Below are 23,432 nucleotides of genomic sequence, written 5' to 3'. Positions count from 1 at the left end.
AAACAAGCAGCCGGCAATTAGTGGTCAGCAGCCAAGCTGGCAGCTGGCAGGAGCGGATCCTTGGAGCTAGAGCCGTTGGGGCATCCTGCCTTCAGGTTGTCCCCTATGCTGCCATGGATGGCTCTGGGTCCCCTTCCCACCACTGTCACACACCATGGCAGGCTGGTCTCTGCAGCATGTGACCCCCCTACTGCCATTTCCAACGTGGTGGCTTTTTTTTCTTGTTTAGAAGAGGATTAAGCAACCGATCCTGAAATTCCAGTGTGAGCAAGCAGGTCATAGCCATCCAGACAAATAAAGCGCATAGACCCATGGCTCTTCCCAAAGCTTTTGGCTCCTTTTCAAGCCAAGCACCCACTGAGACACAATGGGGTGTGCCGAGCCCTGAATCCAGAAAGTGCCTTTGCTGCTGCTACGTGCTTGGGGAGGGAAATAATTGGGGAGGGGGTAACTGACCTCTGAGCGCTGGCTGGGAGTCTGCCACAGCTGGACACCCAGGGCTCAGTGACAAGGTTAATGGCTTAATTACATGAGTGATGTGACAGTGTGGGGAGCACTCCAGCTGCAGCCCCATGCGCAGAGCACATCTTGTAACCCTCTCCTCAAAATTCTTCCCCCCCCGCCTCCCTGAAACCCCACAGCCACAGGGCGCTGCCAGAAACCCGCCGGCAGGGTTTGAGCAATAGCAGCCCATGCCTGACATCTGCCCACACACATTTTGGAGACCAGTAAACTTCCTGTGGATATTGGCTGCCTGACAAAAGTGACATAAATTCTGCCTTTTTTTAGGGTGGGTATTTTTTTTTAAATTATTTTGTTAACAGGTAGGAACTTTGCCTGCCTCTCCCTGGCTTCAGGATATACAAGTTTTAGGGAAGAGCTCAGAGGCTGGGTTATTTCTGTAGCTCAGGGGCCAGGTTGTAGAGATAAAGCAAAAATGCCATCACACATCTATATAGCACAGTTTATTTTCACTTTTTAGGAAATTGGAGGCACATGTTTCCCTTCCCAGCCCCCCCTCCTGCCCTTTCCCCCCATTCTCAAGGCGTCATCCCACCAATGCTCCAGGCAGATGACATGTTTCCTCCAGGAGCCAGATTTACCCTGAGGTGCATCTTAAGTACAAACCCACACATGATTCAGCAGGCTGCTTTGAGAGACATTTATTATTTAAATAATAATTATTTATTTAATTTTTTACATCACCTCAACTAATAAACCGCAGAAAAGCTCCAAATCTCAGCACCTTTGGGCTTTGTGAGCAGAGCTGCAGCTCTCAAACGGAAAACGAGACGACCCGCTTGCAACAGCCCAATGACACTGTGTGTATTGGATGCTGCGCAAAGGGGAGCCACAACCCCCCCAGCAAGCCCTAGCAGCAGTGACAGCCTCAGGACAAACTCAGCTCACCTACAGGCTCGGATGCTCCTTACCCCCATGAGGACCAGCCCAGAGCCCCAAAGAGCAACAGGCATCCCACAAAACAATATAGCAGTGCTGAAGGATGCTGTCTAATGGGGCAGGATTGATGATCTGGATGTTTCTGCACTTGGGTCTTTTGGTTTTCTTGGGGGTGTTTGCCTTTTTTAAAAAAGCAAAACAAAAACAAAAACCTCTCCAGAAGTGATGCCCCTGAGCAGGCTTGTCTCAAGCCAGCAGGAGGGCAATCAAGGGCACTTCGCCAGGCAGCCCAGGAGGATGAGCCCTCTCCACACCAACCCAAAACCCATCAGCAGCATAACCCTGGACTATAACCATACCTGGTTATGGGTAAGGCCACAGCTGCGACCAAAACCTCTCCCCCTCATTGGGCTCTTTATTCCCCTTGTCAGCTCCTGCACAAACTACAGGGCAAAGAAAACTGCAAAATGTGGCTCAGGAGGGGCCACACAGCTCTGCTGCCATCACAGCCCAAGGGAAGTGCCACACTGGCTTTTTTTCTGCCCCAGTGCCCCTCAGACATGCTGGGCTGGCACCCACTGGAGCCTACAAACGGCTGGGGGACAGACAGACAGACACATGCACACAGACCGACACCTGATAAACTGCATTTCTTTAGGCAACCTGCCTAACAAATGAAGGGGAGTATTTGGGGACACACTGCTCCCTTCCTCTCCTACCCAGTCCCTAGGGACCTGGGGGCAGAGACGGGTGCTTGCAGCAATGGCAGCCACCCAGCCCCATCTCCAGGACCTGTACCCCTCCTGCACGCTGCCTTCAGCCTGAAACAATTGCAGGGACCTTGCTGGGGAGCACACCAGTGGGAAGCTCTCCTCCCTGACACCCCCCACAGCAGCAGTGTTATAACAAAGCCCCCCCATTCTTCACCCCCTGACCAACCTGCAGCGTGGCTGAATGCAGCCTGCATCCTTTACCAGGCAGGAGCAGCCCTATTTAAGGGAGACAGAGCTATCCAGGTACTCATCAGCCCTCCTGATCTTGTCCTGCTGTATTTTTTGCCCTGTGAGAGACTGCATCAGCTTTCCAGGGGCTTCCCAGACATGCGGTGACACCTAGCCCGAGCCATTCGTACCTGGCGCACCCTGCAGCAGATACGTCTCTTTATAGGCCATAAGGCAGGGATCCATTAACATCTGTCAGGGCTGTGCTTCACCTGGCAGATGTCTCCTGGAATGGCCGATGGATCTACTGCCCACAAGGGTCCAGCCGTGCTGCCAGTTTTGTCTTTGCGGGGGATGGAGTCTGTCTGTCTTGGCTCGCAGGGGTCACCTGGCAGCACAGCGCCGAGCGCATGAACCGCAGGACCGGTGGCCTCAGGATGGCAAAGACCCAAGGGTCAACGATGGAATTAATAGAGAGAAATCTCAGGGCTAGGAGGTCCCAGTCGTGGTTGTCTTCTTCCTCGCTGAACTTGTTCACATAGGCACGGATCTGCAAAACACAATGGGGAGAAATAATGCCAGGTCTGGGCTTCCAGGATCCAGCCCCCAGGCAGCTTCTTGGAGAAATCTGGGCTGTCACAGCACACTTGCCGCCTCCACCAGTTTAAATGAACTTCTTGCTAATGAAAGCCAGGTCTGCCTCTGCTCTCAGCATGCAGCAAGGCTTTGTGTAGCCGTAATGCAATTAAGCCAGCGACTAGTTATGGAAGTGGTGGGTCTCACCTTGAAAATCACACAGGACAAATAAATGTGCAAGATGGACAGGATGCAGAGTGCTGGACCACTCCGGTCCTTCCTGCAACATGCCGACTCATAGTAGTTCATGGGGCTTCCTGGAAGGGTGACTCAGCAATCCTTACTCATACAGGTTGAATCGTCACCCCCTCACTTCGGGGGAGAGGGGATGGGAGCTGGGGGCACAGGAGGCATGAGCATCCCCCCTCTGGCTGGGATCCATTGGGTACCAGCCAGGGATGGTGCATTCTGGTGCACGAGGGGCCACAGTGCAGACGATGCCAGGGGATGCTGACAGTGCAGCACTTCCAAGGGCTGCTCCAGGCTTTTTGGGGAAGGATTTTGTGGTGCTGTTGCCTGATGCTCACTGGGTTCATGTGCCTGGGCTCATTCTCAGAGGGTGGCTGCCATTGGCAGCCCTGGCCAGAAGAGAAACTGTCACACCAAGGAGGCACCAGCAGCGTTGGGCAGCTCGGTTTGAGACACTGCCAAAATGCAGCCCAAACACAACCCCACACGGGAGCTGGGTGATGGGAAAAGAAAAGCCACTGTGTTTCTGGATAAGACTATATCTGCTACTACAGGGCCCACAGGATCGCCACCAGTGGCACCTTCCCATCCCATCTGCCCCAACCAGACCCGCAGAGCCCTGCCCACATGTCTCCACCAAGGGGTCCCACCACAGCACCCAAACCTGGGCTTTTTTGGAACACAGGGAGAGCTGCCCATCATGTGTGGGCCCACTGACAGCAGCTGAAGCATCTCTCAAAATATTGACTCTAGCTCTTGGGATGCTCACGAGCATTGGGACATTACTGCTTTGTCTTTTCTCTGTCTTAAAACCCAGGCAGCCTGGCTCTGCTACAGCCTGTGGTTATTTTCTTTTCCCTTGGGAGAAGAAAGGGAGCACGAAGGGAAGGTAGCATCTATTTAACTCCATGAGCACAAAATTAGCACTGGCTGTGCTCCCAACCTTGGTGGGGCTTGCTTCTAATGGGAACAAAATGACCCTCCACAGCAGCAGGCTTGCACACACCAGCAAGGCACACGAGTGGCTTGAGGTGCTCCGGAGTCCACGATGCTGCTGGTTTAATAGGGCTTGGGTGGATGGATGAAGAGCAGCCCTTCAATGAGGAGAGCCCAGGGCAGAATCAAGGGACTCGCTCTCTCCCCTTCCTCACTTGGCTGCAGTGTTTCAACCCCGTATTTCTGCTGGAAGCCTCGTGCATGGACGGGGCACAGGATGTGGGTACAACTCCTGGGAAGAGGCTCGCTGTGGCCCAAGTGCCGGATCTCTGTTCCCAGCAATAGCCACGCCTAATTTATTGTTCTGCCACCCCTCACACCTCCAGCATGAGTTCCCAGCTCCCAGGAACCACAGGGATGCTGCGTGGTCCTGCGGACCCCTACCCCAGACCCTGCCTGAGCCACACTGCCTGGCCTCGGAGCCTCTGTGCGATGGGAGGGCACCTCTGCTCCTGCCACCCCATCTTCCTGCCACCCTGTCATCCTGCCACCCCACCCTCCTGCCACCCTGTCCACCTTCTGGCACTGGGGATATGGGGAGCGGTTTTCCCAGTTCCCCAAGGGATGTGCAGATCACCTCGAGTTTATGGCAGAGCTGGGGTCTCTCAAGCTTCAGGAAGAGCTAAGCTTTGACCTCAACCCTTGAGGTCTGAGCACTGGAGTCAGAGGGAGCTTTATAAAGAGAGGGAGAGAAATGGGAGTGCTGGGGAGAGGGACCCCAGCCCAGCTGAGAGGTAGTTGCACTCACCGTGAATGGCAGGGAGCAGATGACAAAGGTGATGGTCATGATGGAGAGGAGAAGGAGGTGGTCAATCTCCTCAGCCATGGAGAACATGCGCCGGACGCAGCTGCCAGATGGCCGGGGCTGCTCAAGTGTGGCCAACCGGCGGGTCTTCTGCCCGCGGCGGTGCATGCGGGCCAGGTTGGCAATGACGCTGAGGTTGCAGAGCAGCACGGAGAGGATGAGGAAGAGGAGCAGGGTGGCGTAGAGAAGCGAGAAGGTGACGTCCAAGCCAGACACCTCCCTGCTGCCGTTGTGCTGGAGGTAGTCCAGGTGCATTTGGATGAAGCACCAGGTGCCAGGGCAATACTGCACATAGCGCCCGAAGCCCACCAGCGGCAAGGAGCAGAAGGCGGCGGAGAAGGTGTAGATGGCGGGCAGGGCAACCAAGCCCGTGCGGGGGCTGAGAAAGCGCTCATAGAAGTAAGGCTGCCCCAGGGCCAGGCATCGCTCCAGCGCCATGGCGAAGAGGATTAGCATGGTGGCGAGGCCAAAGAAGCTCATGGCAAAGCCGAAGTAGAGGCAGATGTGTCCTCCTTGGGCCAGGGCGGTCAGGGTGCAGTTGCGGTGGTAGGAGGCCAGGACGAAGGGGCTGACAGAGCAGGTGCCCAGCAGGTCGGTGACCACCAGGGCCAGCACCAGGACGTGGAAGAGGGAGGGCGGGCGGGCGCGGGGGCCCCGGCGGCAGAGCAGCAGCCCCAGGGCCAGCAGGTTGCCCAAGAGCCCGGCCGAGAACATGAGGGCACTGACCAGCGGGCGGGCCCCGGCCGGTAGCGCTCCGCTGCGCTCGCAAAGCCCCCGGCCCGTCCCGTTCATCCCGCCGCCGCCGCCCGACTGCGCCGCCGCCCGCCCCGCCGGCACCGCCTCCGCGCTGCCCCCCCGCCCCGCGCCCGCCCCGCGCCGGGCCCCGGGCCGCCCCCCGGCCCCTCCTGGGGCGGCTCCGGGAGCCCCGAGGCACGGCCAGCCCCGGTACGGGGCCGGGAGCCCCTCTCACGGCCAGCCTCCGTGCCGGTCGGGAAGTCCCGGTACCGGGCCGGGAGTCCCGGTGCTGCTGCGAGAGCCCCTCACACGACCAGCCCTCGTCCTGTCGGGGAGCCCCGGTGCCGCTCCGGGAGCCCCCAGGCACGGCCAGCCCCGGTACCGGACGGGGAGCCCCTCTCACGGCCAGCCTCCGTGCCGGTCGGGAAGTCCCGGTGCGGCTCCGAGAGCCCCGAGGCACGGCCAGCCCCCATCTGGGCCTAGAGTCCCGGTACCGGGTCGGGAGCTCTGCACACGGACAGTCCTGGTGCCGGTCCGAGAGCCCCGGTGCTGCTGCGGAAACCCCTCACACGGCCAGCCCCCGTCTGGTCCGGGAGCCCCGGTGCCTTTCCGGGAGCCCTGGGGCACGGCCAGCCCCTGTCAGGTCAGGGACCCCTGGTACGGCTCCGGGAGCCCCGGGGCACGGCCAGCCGCGGTACGAGGCCGGGAGCCCCTCTAACGGCCAGCCCCCGGCCAGTCCTGCGGTCTCCGTACTGGACCGAGAGCCCCGTGCATGGGCGGCCCCGATGCTGGGCCGGGAGCCCCGGGCTCACAGCAAGACCCGGTACTGGTCCGGGAGCCCCGGTGCTGCTGCGGGGGCCTGGACACCAGGCCAGCCCCGATGCTGATCTGGGAGCCCAGTGGCATGGCCAGCCCCGGTGCTGCTCTGGGAGCCACACACACAGCCAGCCCCAATCAAGCCTGAGAGTCCCGGTACCGGACCGGGAGCCTTAGAAAGCTCCAGGAGCCCCAAGGCACAGCGAGGCACCATGCTCATCTGGGATCCCCGAGGGGTACGGCAAGACCCGGTGCCCATCTGGGATCCTTGACTCCCAGCGATACCTGGTACCGCTTAGGGAGCACCAAGTTTACTTTAAGCCTTGGTGCCGGTACAGCTCCGGGAGCCCCAGGTGGGCAGCGAGTGCTGGTGCTGGCCCAAGGACCCCAAGGCACGATGAGCTCTGGTGCCATCTCCACCATCCTGCTCACCGTGGGCTACCAGGGAGCCACAGCAGAGCCTGGGCTGTGTGGATGGCTTCCCCACAGCCCCAGAAGCACCCGGAGCCCACCCAGAACCCCCCGCCCCGTGGCCAGCCCCACAACACGTCCCCATTGACTCCTCTCCCATGTATCATCAGAGGTCCCCATGGGGGTGCAGCCTTCAGCTGGTGTCTGGTCGTGAGTGTGGTGGGGGGACATCGGTGGGAGCCCCTCTTCCTGCTGCCAGCCTGGCTGAGCGCGGCTCATCTGCCCCTCATACCAGTTCCAGGAAAGCTCCTGCCTGTGCTGGAGGTAGTCCAGGTGTATCTGGATAAAGCACCAGGTGCCAGGGCAATACTGCACGTAGTGCCCAAAGCCCACCAGCAGCAAGGAGCAGAAGGTGGCAGAGAAGGTGTAGATGGCAGGCAGGGCACCCAAGCCCGTGCGGGGGCTGAGAAAGAGCTTGTAGAAGGGGCTCAGCAGATGGCGCAGGAAACTCTTGCTGTTGCGTAGTATTTCCTCAGCCATGACCCCAGTCCTCTTCCCTCCATGCTGAGAGCAAAGCCTTTGCCCTTGACCTCCAAGCTGGGATCCGGCTCAGGTGCACCCCTTCATCCATGTCCTAATGGGAAATTCTCCTTGCAAAGTCCCCCCAAACCCCAGGGAAACGGCGTGGCATTGACTGACTCCAGCATGGATGTGGCAGGTTGCTGCCTCAAGTGCATTTTGGCTGTTCTCTTTAAAATCTTGCTTTTCTAACAGGAACTTCGTAAAGGAAATACGTTACTCAACAAACTCCAGAGCTGGGTGAGCTGTGGTTTGTGACAGTACCTCCATTTCCGAGGTACTGCTCCTCTTCCTCCCTTTGGTTTCTTCTGTCAGGCAGATCGAAGGCTTCTCAGCGCATTGGGGAGGACACGCACTCACTGTGCCAGCGGCAGGGCACCCACAGCCCCAGCCCTCCCCATTCCCATGGCAAAAACGAGGGGTGTGATGGAGGGGAAGGTGTTTTAGCCAATTCCCAGACTAACCCTGCATGCAGGTGGCCCAGAAAAACGCACATCCCAGCACCTCTTTTAACCTCGCTCCCAGCCCTGCAGACCTGATCCAGCAGAGCACCAAAGCATGTGGACACATCTGATGGTGGGAACAATCCTGTTGGTTTCCTGAGGGCTGGATGAGACCCACAACCCAAAACAAATCCAATTAACCACAAAAATCAGGATAAAAAATGGAGCTGAGACCAAATCCTGGCCTGGCCCATCCGAGCAGCTTGTGGAGGCTGCAGTCTGCTTCTCTGGAGACCTTTTCCAAGCAGAAGGCACCCTGTCGGGTGGTTGCTCCAAGGCTTTTCCCAGCCTCCTACTCCTTTCTGGTGTTCCATGTCACAGCTCGGGAAGGGGTTTTGGCATCTTCTGGAGCTCATTTTCCTGGCAGCTAATGGAGTCTTAAATACCCATTTGGGGCTTCAGGCTTCTCAGCCAGCAGGCACCTCTGATGGGATGTTTTTGCAATAATAGGAAAATTGCTGGGCTTTTTTCCCCCCCCTCCCCCTTCTGAGCTCAAAACCAGGAACAGGCCACTTGGTACAATCTGTCTGTTTCTTGGGAAGTATTTATTTTCTTCCTTTTGTTTATCTCGGGTGTCTTGCCTCTAACAAGGACCAAATAGAATTGCGTTGGAAAAGACTCTTAAGATCATAGAGACCAGCTGTTAACCCAGCACTGCCAAGCCCACCACTAAACCCTGTCCCCAAGGGCCACATCTACACCTCTTTGAAATACCTCCAGGGACGGTGCCTCGACCACTCCCCTGGGCAGTCTGTGCCAGTGCTTGACAACCTTTTAGGTGAAGAAGTTTTTCCTCATATCCAATCTAAACCTTCCCTGGCACAACTTGGGGCTGTTTCCTTTTGTCCTATTGCTTGTTACTGGAGAGAAGAGACTGACCCCCACCTCGCTACACCCTCCTTTCAGGCAGCTGTAGGGAGCAATAAGGTCCCCCCTGAGCCCCTTCCCTCCAGGCTGACCCCCCCAGCTCCCTCAGCCGCCCCCCATCAGCCTTGTGCCCCAGCCCCTGCCCGGCTCTGGACGCGCCCCTCATATATCCTCCCAAGGGTTGGCATTGTTTTCTCTAAAGAACTTCCAGGGTTGGCCCACTTGAACAAAAAACTCTGGGCTTGTAGGAAAGCTGCATGAATTTTGTATAAACCCTGTAGCCAAGAGGACTCCGCAGCTGGAGTCTGCTGCCTGTGGTTGGGGGGGTGGGGGCAGGGGGGATCCTGCTCTGTCCCTGGTAGGTTTTAAAGGACGGTTTTGGCACCAGGGGCAGGGAGGAGAACAGCCCTCCTGTCTGTGCAAGGATGGACTGCAGAGGTGGATTTCAACCCTTTTAAACCAAAACCCCATATGGCTTGCTTTTAGCAAAGCCAGACATAATTTTTCTTCCCAATCCTTCCCAGCCCCGTCCCTTATCTCACGCGTCGGGGCTGCCAGCAGCCGCATGCACCTCCCTGGAAAAGCAGGGCTGAGCACCGGCTTTGGCTTTGCCGTCCTGTGCAAGCACCTGGGTACATGGGTTAAAAAAAAAAATCAAGCCGCTTTTGGACCGGTTGTGTCTTACAGCCCCGAAGGCTGAGCGTCCTGGCTTGGGTGCCTGGCAGCCCTGGTGCTGCTGCCTGCCCAGGCACGTGCCTTTCTGCGTCCAGAATGGCTGAAAAATGCAGGCAGACAATGAAAAAAAAAAAAAAAAGAAAGCTCTTCGCAAGAACTAAACAATTTTCTGGGAAATGAGCTTGTGCGAAGTTGTGCTTGGATTTCATGAGCTGAAAAAAACCCAGCAACACCTGACTGTGCTTGATTTATTGATTTATGTCCAGGAAAGGAGAGAGATGCAGGGTTAGGTGATGCTAGTGGCACCAGGAGCGTGGGACAGGGCAGCTGGCAGTGCCAGAGGGTAGCAGGCATGGCATAACAGCTCCAAAAAGAGCATCGTTGGCATGAGCCACAGCCTTGAGCCGAGCAGCGTCTCTTTATTGCCTTCAGTAAGCATTAGGTCCGTCCCTTTGAGGATCGCTGGCACAGGAGCACTCTGGCGGGGGGGGGGCATGGGGAATGACTGAGCAGTGCGAGGAGCCTGGAAGGAGGATGCAGTCAGGGAGGGCTCACACAGCAGCTCTCACCTCTTCAGCATTTGGCCGGAGAGCCCTGAGCCTCTGGGCTTTTGTGTTCCTGCTTAGCAACATCTACAACTAAACTGCGTGTTGCAGGGATTTTTCATTTTTATTTTATTTTCATTTTTTCCAAGCTGGGCAATAGGAAGGGGCTCTGAGCTTTGATGTAACTCTCAAAGCCCCAAACCATATGTGTTCAGGCATTGAAAAGTGGGTTGTCCAAGGGAGCGACTGGGAGAGCGGCAGCCCCTTCCTCGCAGCGGCTGCACCCAGCGTGCTCAGGCAGGCTGGGAGCCCAGTCCTGGCTGGGGACGTGCTGCCATCTCTGGAGAGGAGCGCGATACGGCAGCCCCAGGCCCAGAAACACGTTGAGGAGTGATTTTATCTGCTTGGAGGGTGGCCTGGCGTCCAGCCGCTAGCAGAAACCTTGTTGGCTGCAGCTGGAGCTCGGCTTGCCCAGAGATAGCGGCGGCCGGCTGGAGACTCCAAGTCTGCTCCCAGAGCAGGTAGGACACCAATGAGGGCAGAATGCCAATTAAAAGCACTACTGGAGCCAGATGAGCGTGTCAAGGTCGCCGCGATGTGCGCGAGCTCAGCCAGGGAACGGGGATAGTGTGGGGACAGGGGAGTCACCCTGGCAGCCTGCAAGCCCCCATCGTGCTTGGTGGCTCCATGATTTCTTTCCTCTGACGACAGATTCATGGATGGGTCAGACACGACGGTCTATGCATCATCTCAGAGCTTAGATGAAGTCTGTATTCGTACACCTTAACAAAGAATCTGTTGTGTTTGGTTTTTTTTTTAATTTAATTGTTGCTTTGCATGGAGCATGGTTGCCCTGGGCTCTAAGTACACATATTGCAGGGCAGGGACATCTCCTGGCAGACTCTCCAGGAGTGAATCCTGGCTGGGGTGATGGGCGGATGATGGGCTGTCCCAGCTGGGCACCCACCGCTCACATTGCTGCACACACTGTTAGCCTGGCCGTGCCTGGTCTTTCTGTCTGGAGTGGTGTGTGAATCCATACAGTGAAGGAGATCCCACGGCAGGGGGGGGGCAACAGCAAGATTTTGCAGAGCTGTTATCTCACCTTCATCCTGCTGAGGTGAAACAGGTCCGGTGAAAGCCACAGCGCAGGCTCAGGGCTGTTGACTCTGCAGTCCCACGTGAGCCATCTCCAAGTCAATACTGCCAGTAACATGAAACCGATAGAGGGACCAACCCTCATTTCATTTCTTTTTCCTTAGAAAACCCTGATAAAAGACAAGGAGCAGGGAGCTTGAAGACCCCCCAGTACAGCCCCAAATATAGGTCTGCCCTTTTCTCCAGCCAGGAGAGCCTGGCTGGTCCAACTGGCAGAGCCAACCCAACCAGGTTGCCTCCAAAAATCCCCAAGATAGATTTGCGTGAGTTTCTTCCTTCAAAAACAGAATCCATTTGACACCAAGAGTAAATACACGAGAACTGGCAGGAACATAAATGCACGTTGCAAGGCTTAGCTAAATAGAGGGAGAGAAGTATTTGCCCTGTCTTCTCCAAGGACACTAAGCAGATGGGGACTTTGGTCACTATAATTTTTTTGGCCTAAATGGTCACTTGAGGCAGATACTAAATCCAGTTAATACATGTGGTTGAGGGGAAATAGATCTTTCATTAAAATGATCGTTTGCTCGCATGCCTGCACCGGTGAGGTTATACATCCCAGGCTCTGTATTCTCTCAATTACTGCTCTTATTAGGTCTCAGGATCATCATAAATACTGAATTAAAATAATTACAGCAGGACAGGTAGCTATCTGAGTAACACAAATGCAACATTAGCACTTGGAGGAATCAATTTTCAAGAGAAGAGCAAGCCACGGCAGAGAAACCACAGCTCTGCTCAGGGAATATGGGGTTGGGGAGGGACGATGTGCATCCCAGGGAGGGATAACGGGTGTGCTGGGGAGGGATGATGTGTGTCCCAGGGAGAGAGGGAGGGACACTGCCTGCCCTCCAGCTCCTTGGTGCAGCCATGAGCTGCTGCTGAAGTTTCTGAGTCTCCACACCTCCAAAGTATCCCCTCACACCCCCCTCACCCATTCTGGGGACACCCCAAACCAGTCCCACATAACCTCCCTTGGTGTAGAAGGGGATCATGCACAGGACAAGGTGATAGAGCAGGGCTCCGAACCACTTTTATTTGATGGACACACACACCCACCCCCTCTCCGCCCTGTGCGTCCCCACTGCCCTGAAGCCACACGCCAAAACCCTCCTGCTTTCCTGGAGCCGGGTGCTCCCCAAACCCTCCACAAAGTGCTGCTGCTCAGAAATATTCACAGGTATCCAGGAACCCCCACAAGGTTCCTCTCTGGGGTGAAACGCAGCCTGGGGAGGGTGCAGAAACACTTCACGCCTGCCCCTCACTGCAAGCCGGACGCCATCCCTGCCTGCGCCAGCCCCATGCTGCCTCAGGATGCTCCGGGGCAGGGGTACAGGGCCGAAGGCTTGCTCCTCGTCCTCACCAGCAGGTGCCAGCTTCTGCAAGACCCACAGGTTCAGGGGAAGCCAAGCTGTGGGGTGTCTGTCCTGCGCCAGCCCAGGGGACAGAACTGGCCGTCCTCCCCCGGGACAGGTCCCTTCAGGGTGGCTTTCCGGGAATTTAGCCTCCGGCAAACCCTGCGGACAAACATGCGGAAGACGGAGGTGCGGAAGATGATGAAGACCCAGGGGTCCACGATGGAGTTCACGGAGAGGAACCGCAGGGCACTGAGGTCAGCATTCTCATTGATATCAGCAGCAAAAGCCCCCATATATGCTCGGATCTGTCAAAACCCCAAAGAAATAGGGAAAAATGAAGAAAGATCTCACTACAGGGGTAAAGTTGAGAGTAAGGAGATTCCCCTGGGGGTAGGAAAAGAAGTTTTAAACCCTCAATATCCTTATGCATCAAATCAGCACATGTTGTGTGTTGCAAGTCCTGAAACTGGGAGCTGGGGCTATGCCACAGACAGTGGTGGCATAAGGGCACCATGTCCCCATCAGGGCCAGGAGGTCAGAGCTGAAGAGGTGTCCCTGGTGACTGGGGTAGTTTCATAGACAAAGGAAGCACGCAGGCTCCGCAGGAGGGTGCAACTCTGCTCCCAAGGCTGGGGCACCCCACTTGCATTGTCCTCCACCCCACGATGGGTATCAGACTAGGCATCCACTGGGTAACTCAGCTGGAGGGCTGCCAGGTGGGGGCCCTTGCTGGGTTAAGGTCCTTCCTCCACCTCCACATCCAGCCCCAAACCCTGCTTCTTTGAGGACCACAGGGCTTTCACTGGGGTTATTACAAAACCACTCGCGCCAGGGCTACTGGTGACTGGTGCATCACAATATGGGCTCCCAGGATGTGATAGAGGGGATGGGGAGCGGAGGTGGAAGTTGTCGCCTAGGGCAGTGGCAGCACCTGCACCCTCATCCTGATTTTGGGATAGCCCCCTTTGCAGCATGAGCTTTGCCTACAGAGGCTAACGGCAAGGTGATGCTGCAGGATCCAGCCCAGGGCCATGGGACACTGAGGGAGGGGGCCACTTAGGGTTCTGTCACATTGGGGGTCTCCCCCCCCCCACTCCACCAGCGGGACCCCCACCCCCGGGGAAGAAGTGGAAGGATTTCAGGGAGGATTTCCCCTAGGTTGGGAAAGCCAGTGTGGTTGGGAGCTGGATCCACCCAGCACCTCCGGGACTGGCGGGGGTGTGTGTGTGTGGGAATGGGTGGGTTATGGAAAGCTCTAGCGCAATGAACGAATCTCCCTAGGAACAGGAGCTGGGGGAGGGGCACAGTTATTTCAAGGGGCTAAAGCAATAAACTTACCCCCCCATCACCTTCAACACCTCTGGGGCAACCACTGTGTGTGTGGGGGGGTTATTCCAATGGGATTAAAGCAATGAACAGACCCCTGGGATGGGGTGGGGGACACTCAGATGGGGCCAAAGTAATTACCCAGCCCTTCCCCTGGCAGCTCTCAGATAGAGTGATGGTGATGGGGGGGGGGAATATTCCATGAGGTTTAAAGCAGTGAACTAACACTTGGGGTCATGATGCTGGTGGTGGGTATTCTGGGAGGGGGCAACACAGTGATACAACCCTTCCTGGGATGGGGTGGTGGTGATGGAGGGGGAGCAGGTATTCCATGGAGGTTTAACCAACCCCCGGGACAGGGTAGTGGTGTGGTTATTCCAGCGGGATTAGCGCAATGAATTAACCCCCCATCCTGGGACTGGGTGGTACTGCTAGGGTTATTCCATGGGGATTAAAGCAACAGCCAGACCCCTGGGACAGGGTAGGGGACACTCAGAGAGGACCAAAGTAACTCTCTGACACCCCCCCTCCGCGACACCCCTGGCACAGAGTAGTGGTAATGGGGGATCATTCAGGCCGTGGGGGGGGGGGGGGGCGGGCATTAAAGTTATAAATTAACTGCTGGAGATGTGGTGCGGGTGGTGGCTATTGAGGGGGCAACCTGGCAGAATGGGATGGGGGGCGGGGGGGGGAGGTTAAAGCAATAACCTGACCCTCAGGGTCAGCGTGGTATGGTGGGTTATTCAGGGGGGACTAAAGCAATGAAACCCCCACTCCTAACACCTCTGGGAGTGAGTGGTGGTGCCAGAGTTTTTTTCCAAGGGGCCAAAGCAACAACCTGGCCCCCCAGGACTGTGTGGTGGTGGATGTGGGGGTTATGCCAAGGGGGTTTAGGCAATGACCTGAGCCCCACGGACAGGGTGAGGGACTATTCAGAGAGGACCAAAGCAACAATCCAACCTCCTTGGGAGGCAGGGGGAGTGTGTGGAGGTTAATGCAATGACAGACCCATGGGGATGGGGTGGTGGGTATTCGGGGGGGGGGGGGGGGGGGGCAAAGCAACCACCCGAGCTCCCGGGGGCAGGGGGCATTGTGGGTTCTGTTCCGGGCAAGGGAGCCAGTAGGAGTACTCACGATGAGCGGCAGGGAGCAGATGGTGAAGAGGACGGTCATGAGCCCCAGCAGGATGAGGTGGTCGAGCTCTTCCATATGCGGGGCAGCGGTGGCAGCGGGCCCACGGTGGGGCTGCCGCCGTGCCATGCTGTAGAGGTGCCGCATGCTGCTCACGTTGCAGGCACCGATGGCCAGCACCAACAGGCCCATCAAGCTGGCATAGAGGACGGGGAAGCTGAGGTGGCGCGGCCCGCCACCGGCCATACGGATGAAGCACCACGTGCCGGGGCAATACTGCATGGGCACCCCGAAGCCCAGTAGTGGCAGGGCGCAGAAAAGGGCGCAGAGCCCTGCCGCCACCGGCCCCAGTGTGGCACCCAGCCGCCGGGTGAAGTGCCGTCGGTAGAAGTAGGGATGCCCCAGGGAGAGCCAACACTCCAGCGCCATGGCCAGCAGCAGCAGGGTGGGGGCCAGCCCGAAGAAGGCCATGAGGAAGGCGAAGAGCTGGCAGAGGACGCCCGGCTCGCCCTCGCTGCGCCCGCCCGGCCCCAGCTCGCTGAGGCTGCGGTTGTAGGCGTAGGCTGCCAGCACGATGGGGCTGAGCAGGCACTTGCCCAGCAGGTCGGTGACTGCCAGTCCGCTCACCAGCACGTAGAAAGCGGAGACCCGCGGCGGGCGGCCGCCGGGGGACCGGGAGCGGCGCCGGTGCTGGCCCAGCAGCAGTAAGGCCAGCACGTTGCCCAACAGCCCGGCGGCAAACAGCACCGAGCTGGGCACCGCCGACTGCCCTCCCTCGATGTACCGGCTGCTACGGCACCGGTAACCCTCCGTCTCCATCGGGATAGTCCCGCAAGGGGCTGAGCCGCACCGGGTTGGGACAGCCCGTAGCCTACCGGGACGCACCGCACCGGGCTGCGCCGCGGCTGCCGGCGGCGACTGGCCCCGGTGGGGCGGAGGGGGGAGGGAGCGGGGAGGCGGGGCGGCACGGCCGGGTACGGCCCCCGGGGCGGCTCCTTCCCGCTGCCCGGCCCGCCCCGGCCCGGCGGGGGGCGGCTGGGGGCCGGGGGGACCCGCTACAACCCCCCCGCGGCGAGCCGCGGCGGCGGGCGGGGGCGAGCCCCGGGGGCTGAGCCCGGGGAGGGTCCGGAGAAGTGGGTGGCAGCTGGGTGCGTGGGCAGGGGGGTTGTGGGGCGCAGAACGGGGGCAGGGGACCTGGGGTATGGGGGGGGGGATACGGCAGAGTCGCGGGGGGGTCACAGGCAAAAGGGTCGGGGCTGAGGCCCTGGGGGGGGGGGGGCTGGAACCAGTATGCTGAGCCCCCAGGGCTGGCTGCCGGTAAGGGAGTTGGGGGCAAGCCCGCGGCAGGGGTCCGGGGGGGAGGTGTGTTGGGTCTGAGTGGGGTGATGGGGTGGAGGGCTGGGGCCAAGGCCAGCTGCTGCACTGGGGCAGGTAAGGCAGGGAATGGACAGAGTTACCCCAGGGGCATTTCGCTGCTGGGTGCCATCTCCTGCCCAGCGCCCCCTGCGCTCCCAGGGAGCCCTTTGCCCCATGCCCTCGCTCCTCGGGGTGCCCTCCCTCTGTACATCCCGGGAGACGTGCAGCGCTCAGCCTTCAACCCAGCCAGGCACCGCTTCTACCTGCGCCCCATCCCTCATGCTGGCCGTGTGGCCATGCTGCTGCCAAGCCCCCTGTTACAGGGCTCCTGGCCCCTCCGTGCCCGTGTCAGTGCTCCACTAGTCCAGATGGAAACTCCAGGAGAACCCCCAAAGCTTCTTCCAGGAAAAGAAGTGGCTTTTCTAGCCACAGAAATGCCACGGCATAATGCATACCATGGCTTGTGGGGTACATTTGATGATGAATAAGCATGAAACTGTAGTTATCTGCTTTCTGGCCCCTGTTTGCCGCTCTGGATGAGTGTACGTGAAGCACAGGAAAGTATCAAGATGACAGGAGGGGTGGGAGAGGAGGTCTGAGGGGCCAGACATCATCCCTGGCATGTTTTAGTGATGGAGTGTATGGTTCATGCTGCATCAAGGATGCTGGTGACTTCTCTGGCAGAGAGGGCAGGGGCCGTTTGTGGCTGGTGGTGTGAGGCGAGGGTCCCGGTTCTGGAAGAAATTGAGATAAAACTCGGTGCAGGCTGGGGCTGGTACCCGTGCTGCGTTGAAGTGCTGCCCTCGCTAGGGCTGAACGCGAACCCAGTGGCTGCTGCCTGCCTGGGGCCCAGGGGAGAAGAAATCCAGCCTGCCTGGGGAAGCAATCCGACCGCTATCCTCCCAGCCAGCAGCTCCGAAACACAGCCCCCAGCACCTTTAGCAAGCCCAGCACCTGTTGTCAGCTCCCTGTGGATGAGGAGCTGGGGAGGGCAAGCCGGTGGGTAGCCAGGCCCCCGGTGAGTGTACTCTTCAGAGCACGCAGCAGCTCTTTTTGGGGTGATCCTGACAGCGTGGGATCCCTCAGGTTTTTCCCCAGGTTGAAGATTGGGAAGGAGAGCCCAGCAGCTCCAGAGGGCTGGATCAGCTAGCGTGTCCTGTGTGTCTGTCCTGGCCCCTGGGGCAATTGGTGCCAGCCCTGCTGCAGTGCTACAAACACCGGGGAGGATGGTCCTCGCCCCAGGCTGGGCCTTGCGCATGGGCAGAGCATCCCCACTCCTTCTTGCTCAGAGCGGAAATCTGCCATCTTAAACCAAAAACCCACGCCAGGCAAGCTGCCTTCGCCCGCAGGAGCTGCCTCTCCAAGTGAAACGCCTGGGCTTTGCTTTCCTTCCTGCACTGAGGGTGCTGGGGGATGCTGTTCCCCTTCACCCGGGCACAGCAGGTCCCAGGGACTTGCTGCCAGCTGGGTGGTGACACTGCACACTCCCGCAAAGGCCATGTCACTGCCAGTCTGCTCTGACGGGGAAGAGACCCAGTGCTGGGCTTCTCCAGAACTACTGAGAAGTCCCTCGACAGATACCAGCCTGTTGAACAAAGCCAGAAGGCCAAATTCAGCAGAAATAGGTTGCTGAGGGAGAGGAGGAGGAGGAACCATGATGAAATCCAGCCCTTTTTGGGGGTGGGAGCTGCCCCTGGATGCACCAAAGACCAGGGGATGCTGCTCGGTACTGGGGTGATGAGGAAAGCCTGGGATGGAGAAGGCTTTTGGGGACTATCTCCTGCTCCAACCATGCCTCTGAGGCGCTGGGTGTGGGAGGCAGCCACCCAGTGCAGCTGTGGCTGGGGTGACAGAGCAGCCAGGCAGGAGGATGCTTTTCCCCCTGGTCTCAGCTCTTCTCCCCCACTGCTGGAAGGTCTGAGGCTGAGCATGGCTGGCCACGGTAACTGTCCTTCTCTGTGGAGGGGGATCCAGCCCCCAGCACCATGGAGCCAGGCTCGGGACCGGGGTGGGTGTGCAGCCGGGAGCGTAACCGCAGACTCGTCTCCCTCCTTCGTCTCCCCTGGGAGAGAAACCAGCGTGGGCAGCCAGATGCACCGAGTCCCTGTTTAGCTATTCTTTTTGTTCATTTGCATAAATTGCAGCTTTTTTTGGGGGCGGGGGGACGGGGACAATTTTGAGAAAGTCTCATCACCCCGTATGACGAATCTCTTCTGTTCGTCACACTTCCGACGTGACCCTCTTCTTGCCGGTCACATTCCTGGCGGAGAGGGGGAAAAAAAAGCCCAGGCATCAAAATAACCCAAAGCAGAAGAAAAAGCAGCACGCCACAAAACCCAGAAGACAAATGAGGAGCTGGAAAAACTTGAAACATCCGCAAGGAATTTCAGGGGTTTTTTTTTCCAAAACTCTTGCTGACCCCATACGCCTTGTCCTTGCCAGCCGGGGTAGCGGCGAGGGGTGGCAAGCGAGTGCCTGCTCCGCTGCCGTGCCATGTTATTGCCAAGCTCAGCTTCCCCCAACTAGCTGCTGCTGCCCAGAGAAGCCTTGTCTGCCTGCTCTTCATCAGCGGCACGGCTCTGGGTAGCCGTACAGCGATTTTCTCGCCTTCCTCAAGCTCAGCACTCTCTTTGGAAGTGTTTGTAGCAGTGTCTGAATAACCTAATTTAGAGCCCGTTAGGCGGGGAGGGTTTTGGCCGGCAGCACGGTGCTGGGGAGCTGGATGGAAGGATGTGGCTGGCCGGGATCCTGCTGGATATTCACATGTCAAACAAACAAGGCTGAGAGTGCCCTGCAGAGAAGAGCCACCCTCCTCCCTGCCCAGGAGCGCTCAGTCACCGCGGGCTGGTGCTTCCTCACCCATCCCAGCCCCACTCTCCTTCCCAGGGACCCCAGTTCCCCAAGGGATGGGAGCAGAGCACCACCCTCCCCTCCCCAGTGTCCTCTCCCATTCCTGCTTCTTCCCCAGCTCTGGTTTCCCCAGACTAAAACACCCACCAGGCTTTCAGCCTTTCACTTCTTCCAGGTGGTGGGATTTTGCGGGGTCACAGCTCCCCGGCATGGGCAGGTGGGTGCTCTCATGGCCCAAATGATGCAGTGACATGTTGGGGAGGCACCCAGTGTCCTGCACCTGGGGGGGGGTGGGGCATGGGGATGGGGAGCACCCAGGCTGGTGACAGCCTGGTGCTTTTCCTCCAAGGGTGGTGGGTTTTCTTTGCCAGGAAGCTGCGCTGAGCATCTTAAACATGCCCCCAGACACCGTGGTTTAAAGTGGTCATTAGAGGCAGAAGTGGCAGCTGATGCAGCCCAGCACCTGGCAGGGCTGGTCCCTGTGTCCCCTCATCCTGACCACGGTGGTGTCCCCAAAAGAGGGGAGTTTTGAGGGACTGCTCAGATGCTCGGTCCCTCAGAGCTGGGAACACAGACCTGCTCTGAGTCATTGGGTGACCCAGGCAGGAGAAAACCCTGCCGATTGTTTCCAGCTGTGTTATTGCAGCACTGCTCACCCCAGAGCGCTCAGCCAGATGAGAAAATAGCCCAAGCCAGCCGGGAAATCTGCTGAAAGGTGCGGGCAGCAGCCAGCTCCGGCCGTGGGGGGCAGCGGGTCCAGGGGCTGCAGCCACCCCCTCCCGCTGCGTTTTGGGGAGCTGCCGGCATCTCCACTGTGGCCGCATCCTGTCAAATCTGCCAAAGGGGGAAAACAAGGGGGAAAAGAAAGCAGCTGCGGGGTGGGAAGGCGTTGGGCAAGGAGGGGACGGTGGAGCAATGTTTCCCCAATTGCACAAGCCCTGAAAGCCCGGGGCAGGGTTTGGCCCAGCTGCGGGATGACCGGAACGAGCAAGGAAAGTGTTTTTTGCTCGGTGGCGTTTCCAGCACGAGCAGGGTGAGGAGTGGGGTGGCTGCTCCCTGCGCCCCCCGCGTCGCTTCCCCGGGGCAGGGGTGGGAGTGGGGGTGAGCACCGGGGTATGGGAGGGGGCTGGGGCCAGGGCAGAGTGTCCCCTGGGCCCCCAAGTGACAGCAAGAGGGAAGGGCCCCCGCCAGGGCCAGGGAGGAAGGGTGGGCTGAGTAGGGGAGAGGGGCTGGGGGCTGGGGAGCTGCTGAAGGGAGGGAGGAAGTGACAGGAAGGAGGGGGAAAAGGGAAGGAGGGAGGGAGGGAGGAGGGAAAAAAGGAAGGAAGGAAAGAAACGAAGGAAGGGAGGGAGCAAGAAAGGAAGGAAAGAGTAGAGGCTGGGAGGGAAAAAGGGACAGAGGGAAGAAGAAGAGGGAGGGAGGAAGGGAAGGAGGGCAGGAGGATGGAAGGGAGGAGGGAGAGAGTGTGGGAGGGAGGAAGGAAGGAAAGAAGCAAGGAAGGAAGGAAGAGAGGAAGGAAGGAAAGAAAGAAAGAAGAGAGGCTGCAAGGGAGGAAGGGACAGAGGAAGGAAGCGAGGAAGGAAGGGAAGGGAGAGAGGAAGGAGGGAAGGAAGGAAAGAAGGAAAGAAGAGAGGTTGGGAGGAAGGCAGGAAGGAAGGAAGGAAAGAAGGAAATAAGAGATGTTGGGAGGGAGGAAGGAAAGAAGAGAGGTTGGAAGGGAGGAAAGGACAGAGGAAGGAAGGGAGGGAGAGAGGAGAAAGGAAGGGAGGGAGGAAGGAAAGAAGAGAGGTTGGAAGGGAGGAAAGGACAGAGGAAGGAAGGGAGGGAGAGAGGAGAAAGGAAGGGAGGGAGGAAGGAAGGAAGAGAGTATGGGAGGGAGGAATGAAGGGAAGGATGATGGGAGGAAGGAAAGGAGGGAGGGAGGAAAGAAGGAATGGAGAGGGATTGGGAGGGAGGAAGGGGCAGAGGAAGGAAGGAAAGGGAGGGAGGAAAAGAGTGTGGGAGGGAGGAAGGGAGGGAAAGAAGGAAGGGAGGGAGGGAGGAAGAAGCAAGGAAGGGACAGAAGAAGGAAGGAGAGGGAGGGAAGGAGGAAGCAGGGAAGGGCAGGAAGGAGGCTCCTGCAGTGTGTGTCTGTGAGTGTGTGAGGTTTTGGGTCCTGATGTGTGAGTGCCCACCCAGCCATGCCACTGGGGGGGGGGGGGGGGAGGTGTGGGTGCCCTGCTGTGGGCCCTGGGTGCTGGCCCAGCTCCCATCCTTTCCCCTCCCCTCGCAGGCACCCAGACCCACACCACCACAGGGGAACAATCCGGCCATAACATTTATCTTCCTATCTTCCTCTCTCTTTTTTTATTTTTTTTTTCCTGCTTTAAATCAGGGCTGTTTCACTGGCGCTGCTCCTGGGGCAGGGGCTGAGCCTGGCCTGGGCTCAGCAAAGGGTTTGCTTAGCTCAGAGATGGTCCCAGCTGCTGCAGAGGGGTGAGGACCATCACCCTGGGAGCTGCATCCATGGACAAGTTATTCTGCAGCTGCAGCACCTTTGGTGCAGTGTCCCGGGATAAACCCCTCAACCCTTGTCTGAGCTGCATGTTCCCCTCTCCCTGGAGCCCCGAGGCCAGAGGCAAGCCCCTGCACCCACCGGAGTATCCCAGCTGCTTCGGGAAAGGGATCCACATCCTGGGTGAAAATGAATCCACGTCATGGCAAAAGCACCTGAGAAGCGCAAGCAAAGTGAGACAGCCCTCAGCTGGGTTAGACCTGCTGCAGAGCAGCCCATACCTCCGTGGGGAAAAATCCTGGGGGATTTTGAAGCTGACTTTAGGGAAAGTGAAATGAAAAAAAACCAAACCAAAACCAAAATCAAAACCAAACCAAAAAAAAACACCCAGGAAAGGCAAAAAAAAAAAAAAAAAAGGGATTAAATTAAAGCAGCCTGGCTTACTCCTTTAGGCACAGAGGCTGGTCAAGCCTACACATCAAGGCTTACATCCCTCTGAAACTCGGTGGGTCTAAGAGCTCCGCTGTCCTGAGGAACAGGCTGGGTGGAGAAGGCAGCTCCCAAATGTGCTGCCCATGTGTCTCGCTATTTCCCATTGAATTTTAGACTAACCCAAGCACTCTGTCCCCATTTAGTTGGATCGCTCAGCCCTAAAATCCCTTTTAGCATGAAACGCCTGTGGGTCTGCATCAGTCTTCAATTTAACGAACAAATCCTATCGCCTCCGGTTCGAGCTGGCCCGTCTGCTGCCGGGGGCCGGCGTGACCTCGGCACTGCTGGGTGCTTTTATTTCGGTCACCAGTTTGATCACAGCAGATGGAAGGGACACGTGTCGAGGGGAGAATAACCTCTTCACCCAGCTCGGAGAGGCTCCATGGGACAAAGGCTGGCGGGAGAGCCGGAGCCAGGAAAATGTGGCTAAAAGCATATTTGCTTGGAGAGGCTGTCAGGGGGAGACAAAGGCAGGAAGCAGATAAACGCAGGGAACGAGGCTAATTGCTGGGATTAGTCACCCCGGAGCATTCGGGTGCTGCAGGGGTCAGGGCAGGAGGCCCGAGGAGGTCAGGCGAGGAGAGATGAGCTGGAGAGAGGTTTTGGGGAGAGCTTTGGATTTGTTAGAGCCGTGGGGAGGGCTGGTTGGGTGAAGAGCAAGGGGTGACCAGGGCCTGGAGCCCATCTTTGACAATGCTATAGGGTAAGACATGGGATCCCAGCTCCCCTGGAGTCCCTGGCCACCCCCAGCTAGGGAGAAGCTGGGCAGATCCCAGGGGCACCTAATCCATACAGCAAATAAAGCCTAATTCTGCAGAGGAGTCTTGATTCAGGGTATAAACCCAAGCAAGTGTCTCAAAGATGCATCAGCTCAGCCCAGTGCGTGCCAGGGGGCCAGAGCCCTGGGATGGGGATGGGGCAGGACCAGGCCTGCTGCACAGGTGTGATGGGGAGAGGCAATCTGTATCCACTGTGCTTCATGCTGCAGGGAAAAACACAAGATTCCCTCCCTGGAAACACAGGGCATGGGCTGATTTTATCTTTGCTGTGAACACACTCCCTCCCTGCTGCCCCAGCAGATGCTCCCAGCCCCAGCAGAAACCCATCCGGGCAGCTCTCCCTGGCAGCTGAAATCCCCTCTGCCAGGGAGTTTGCTGGATCCCAGACC

The 23,432-nt window shown here is 58.2% G+C and overlaps 2 protein-coding genes across 3 annotated transcripts; both read right to left on the bottom strand.

The window, feature by feature from the left end:
- Nucleotides 1–1,591: 1,591 nt before the first annotated feature.
- PTGER2 (prostaglandin E receptor 2) lies at nucleotides 1,592–7,722 on the bottom strand. The gene is made up of 2 exons (XM_055793625.1): nucleotides 4,912–7,722; nucleotides 1,592–2,892 (listed from the first exon to the last, which is right to left on the bottom strand). The coding sequence occupies exons 1-2, from the start codon at nucleotides 5,758–5,760 to the stop codon at nucleotides 2,647–2,649; spliced, it is 1,095 nt and encodes a 364-aa protein (XP_055649600.1). The 5' UTR covers nucleotides 5,761–7,722; the 3' UTR covers nucleotides 1,592–2,646.
- Nucleotides 7,723–12,268: 4,546 nt separating this feature from the next.
- Nucleotides 12,269–16,014, bottom strand: PTGDR (prostaglandin D2 receptor). Of its 2 annotated transcripts, none has more exons than XM_055793656.1 (2): nucleotides 15,076–16,014; nucleotides 12,269–12,774 (listed from the first exon to the last, which is right to left on the bottom strand). In XM_055793656.1, the coding sequence occupies exons 1-2, from the start codon at nucleotides 15,889–15,891 to the stop codon at nucleotides 12,292–12,294; spliced, it is 1,299 nt and encodes a 432-aa protein (XP_055649631.1). In that variant the 5' UTR covers nucleotides 15,892–16,014; the 3' UTR covers nucleotides 12,269–12,291. The 2 variants fall into 2 exon arrangements, with proteins under 2 accessions (XP_055649631.1, XP_005243087.2); XM_005243030.3 differs by having other exon boundaries at nucleotides 12,520–12,920; nucleotides 15,076–16,013.
- Between the last annotated feature and the right edge of the window lie 7,418 nt (nucleotides 16,015–23,432).

Source organism: Falco peregrinus, chromosome 1, assembly GCF_023634155.1.
Source record: "Falco peregrinus isolate bFalPer1 chromosome 1, bFalPer1.pri, whole genome shotgun sequence".
NCBI classification, from domain to species: Eukaryota; Metazoa; Chordata; class Aves; order Falconiformes; family Falconidae; genus Falco; species Falco peregrinus.
Note: the sequence above shows the minus strand (reverse complement) of the source record. Positions and strands in the feature narration are given on the sequence as shown.

What these genes read in the sequence shown, in the direction of transcription:
- PTGDR (XM_055793656.1), bottom strand. Translation starts at nt 15,891, where the DNA reads ATGGAGACGGAGGGTTACCGGTGCCGTAGCAGCCGGTACATCGAGGGA. An exon ending in TCTGCTCCCTGCCGCTCATC is followed by an intron (nt 12,775 to 15,075) that starts GTGAGTACTCCT and finishes GTTTGTCCGCAG; the next exon opens with GGTTTGCCGGAGGCTAAATT.
- PTGER2 (XM_055793625.1), bottom strand. Translation starts at nt 5,760, where the DNA reads ATGAACGGGACGGGCCGGGGGCTTTGCGAGCGCAGCGGAGCGCTACCG. An exon ending in TCTGCTCCCTGCCATTCACG is followed by an intron (nt 2,893 to 4,911) that starts GTGAGTGCAACT and finishes TGTGTTTTGCAG; the next exon opens with ATCCGTGCCTATGTGAACAA.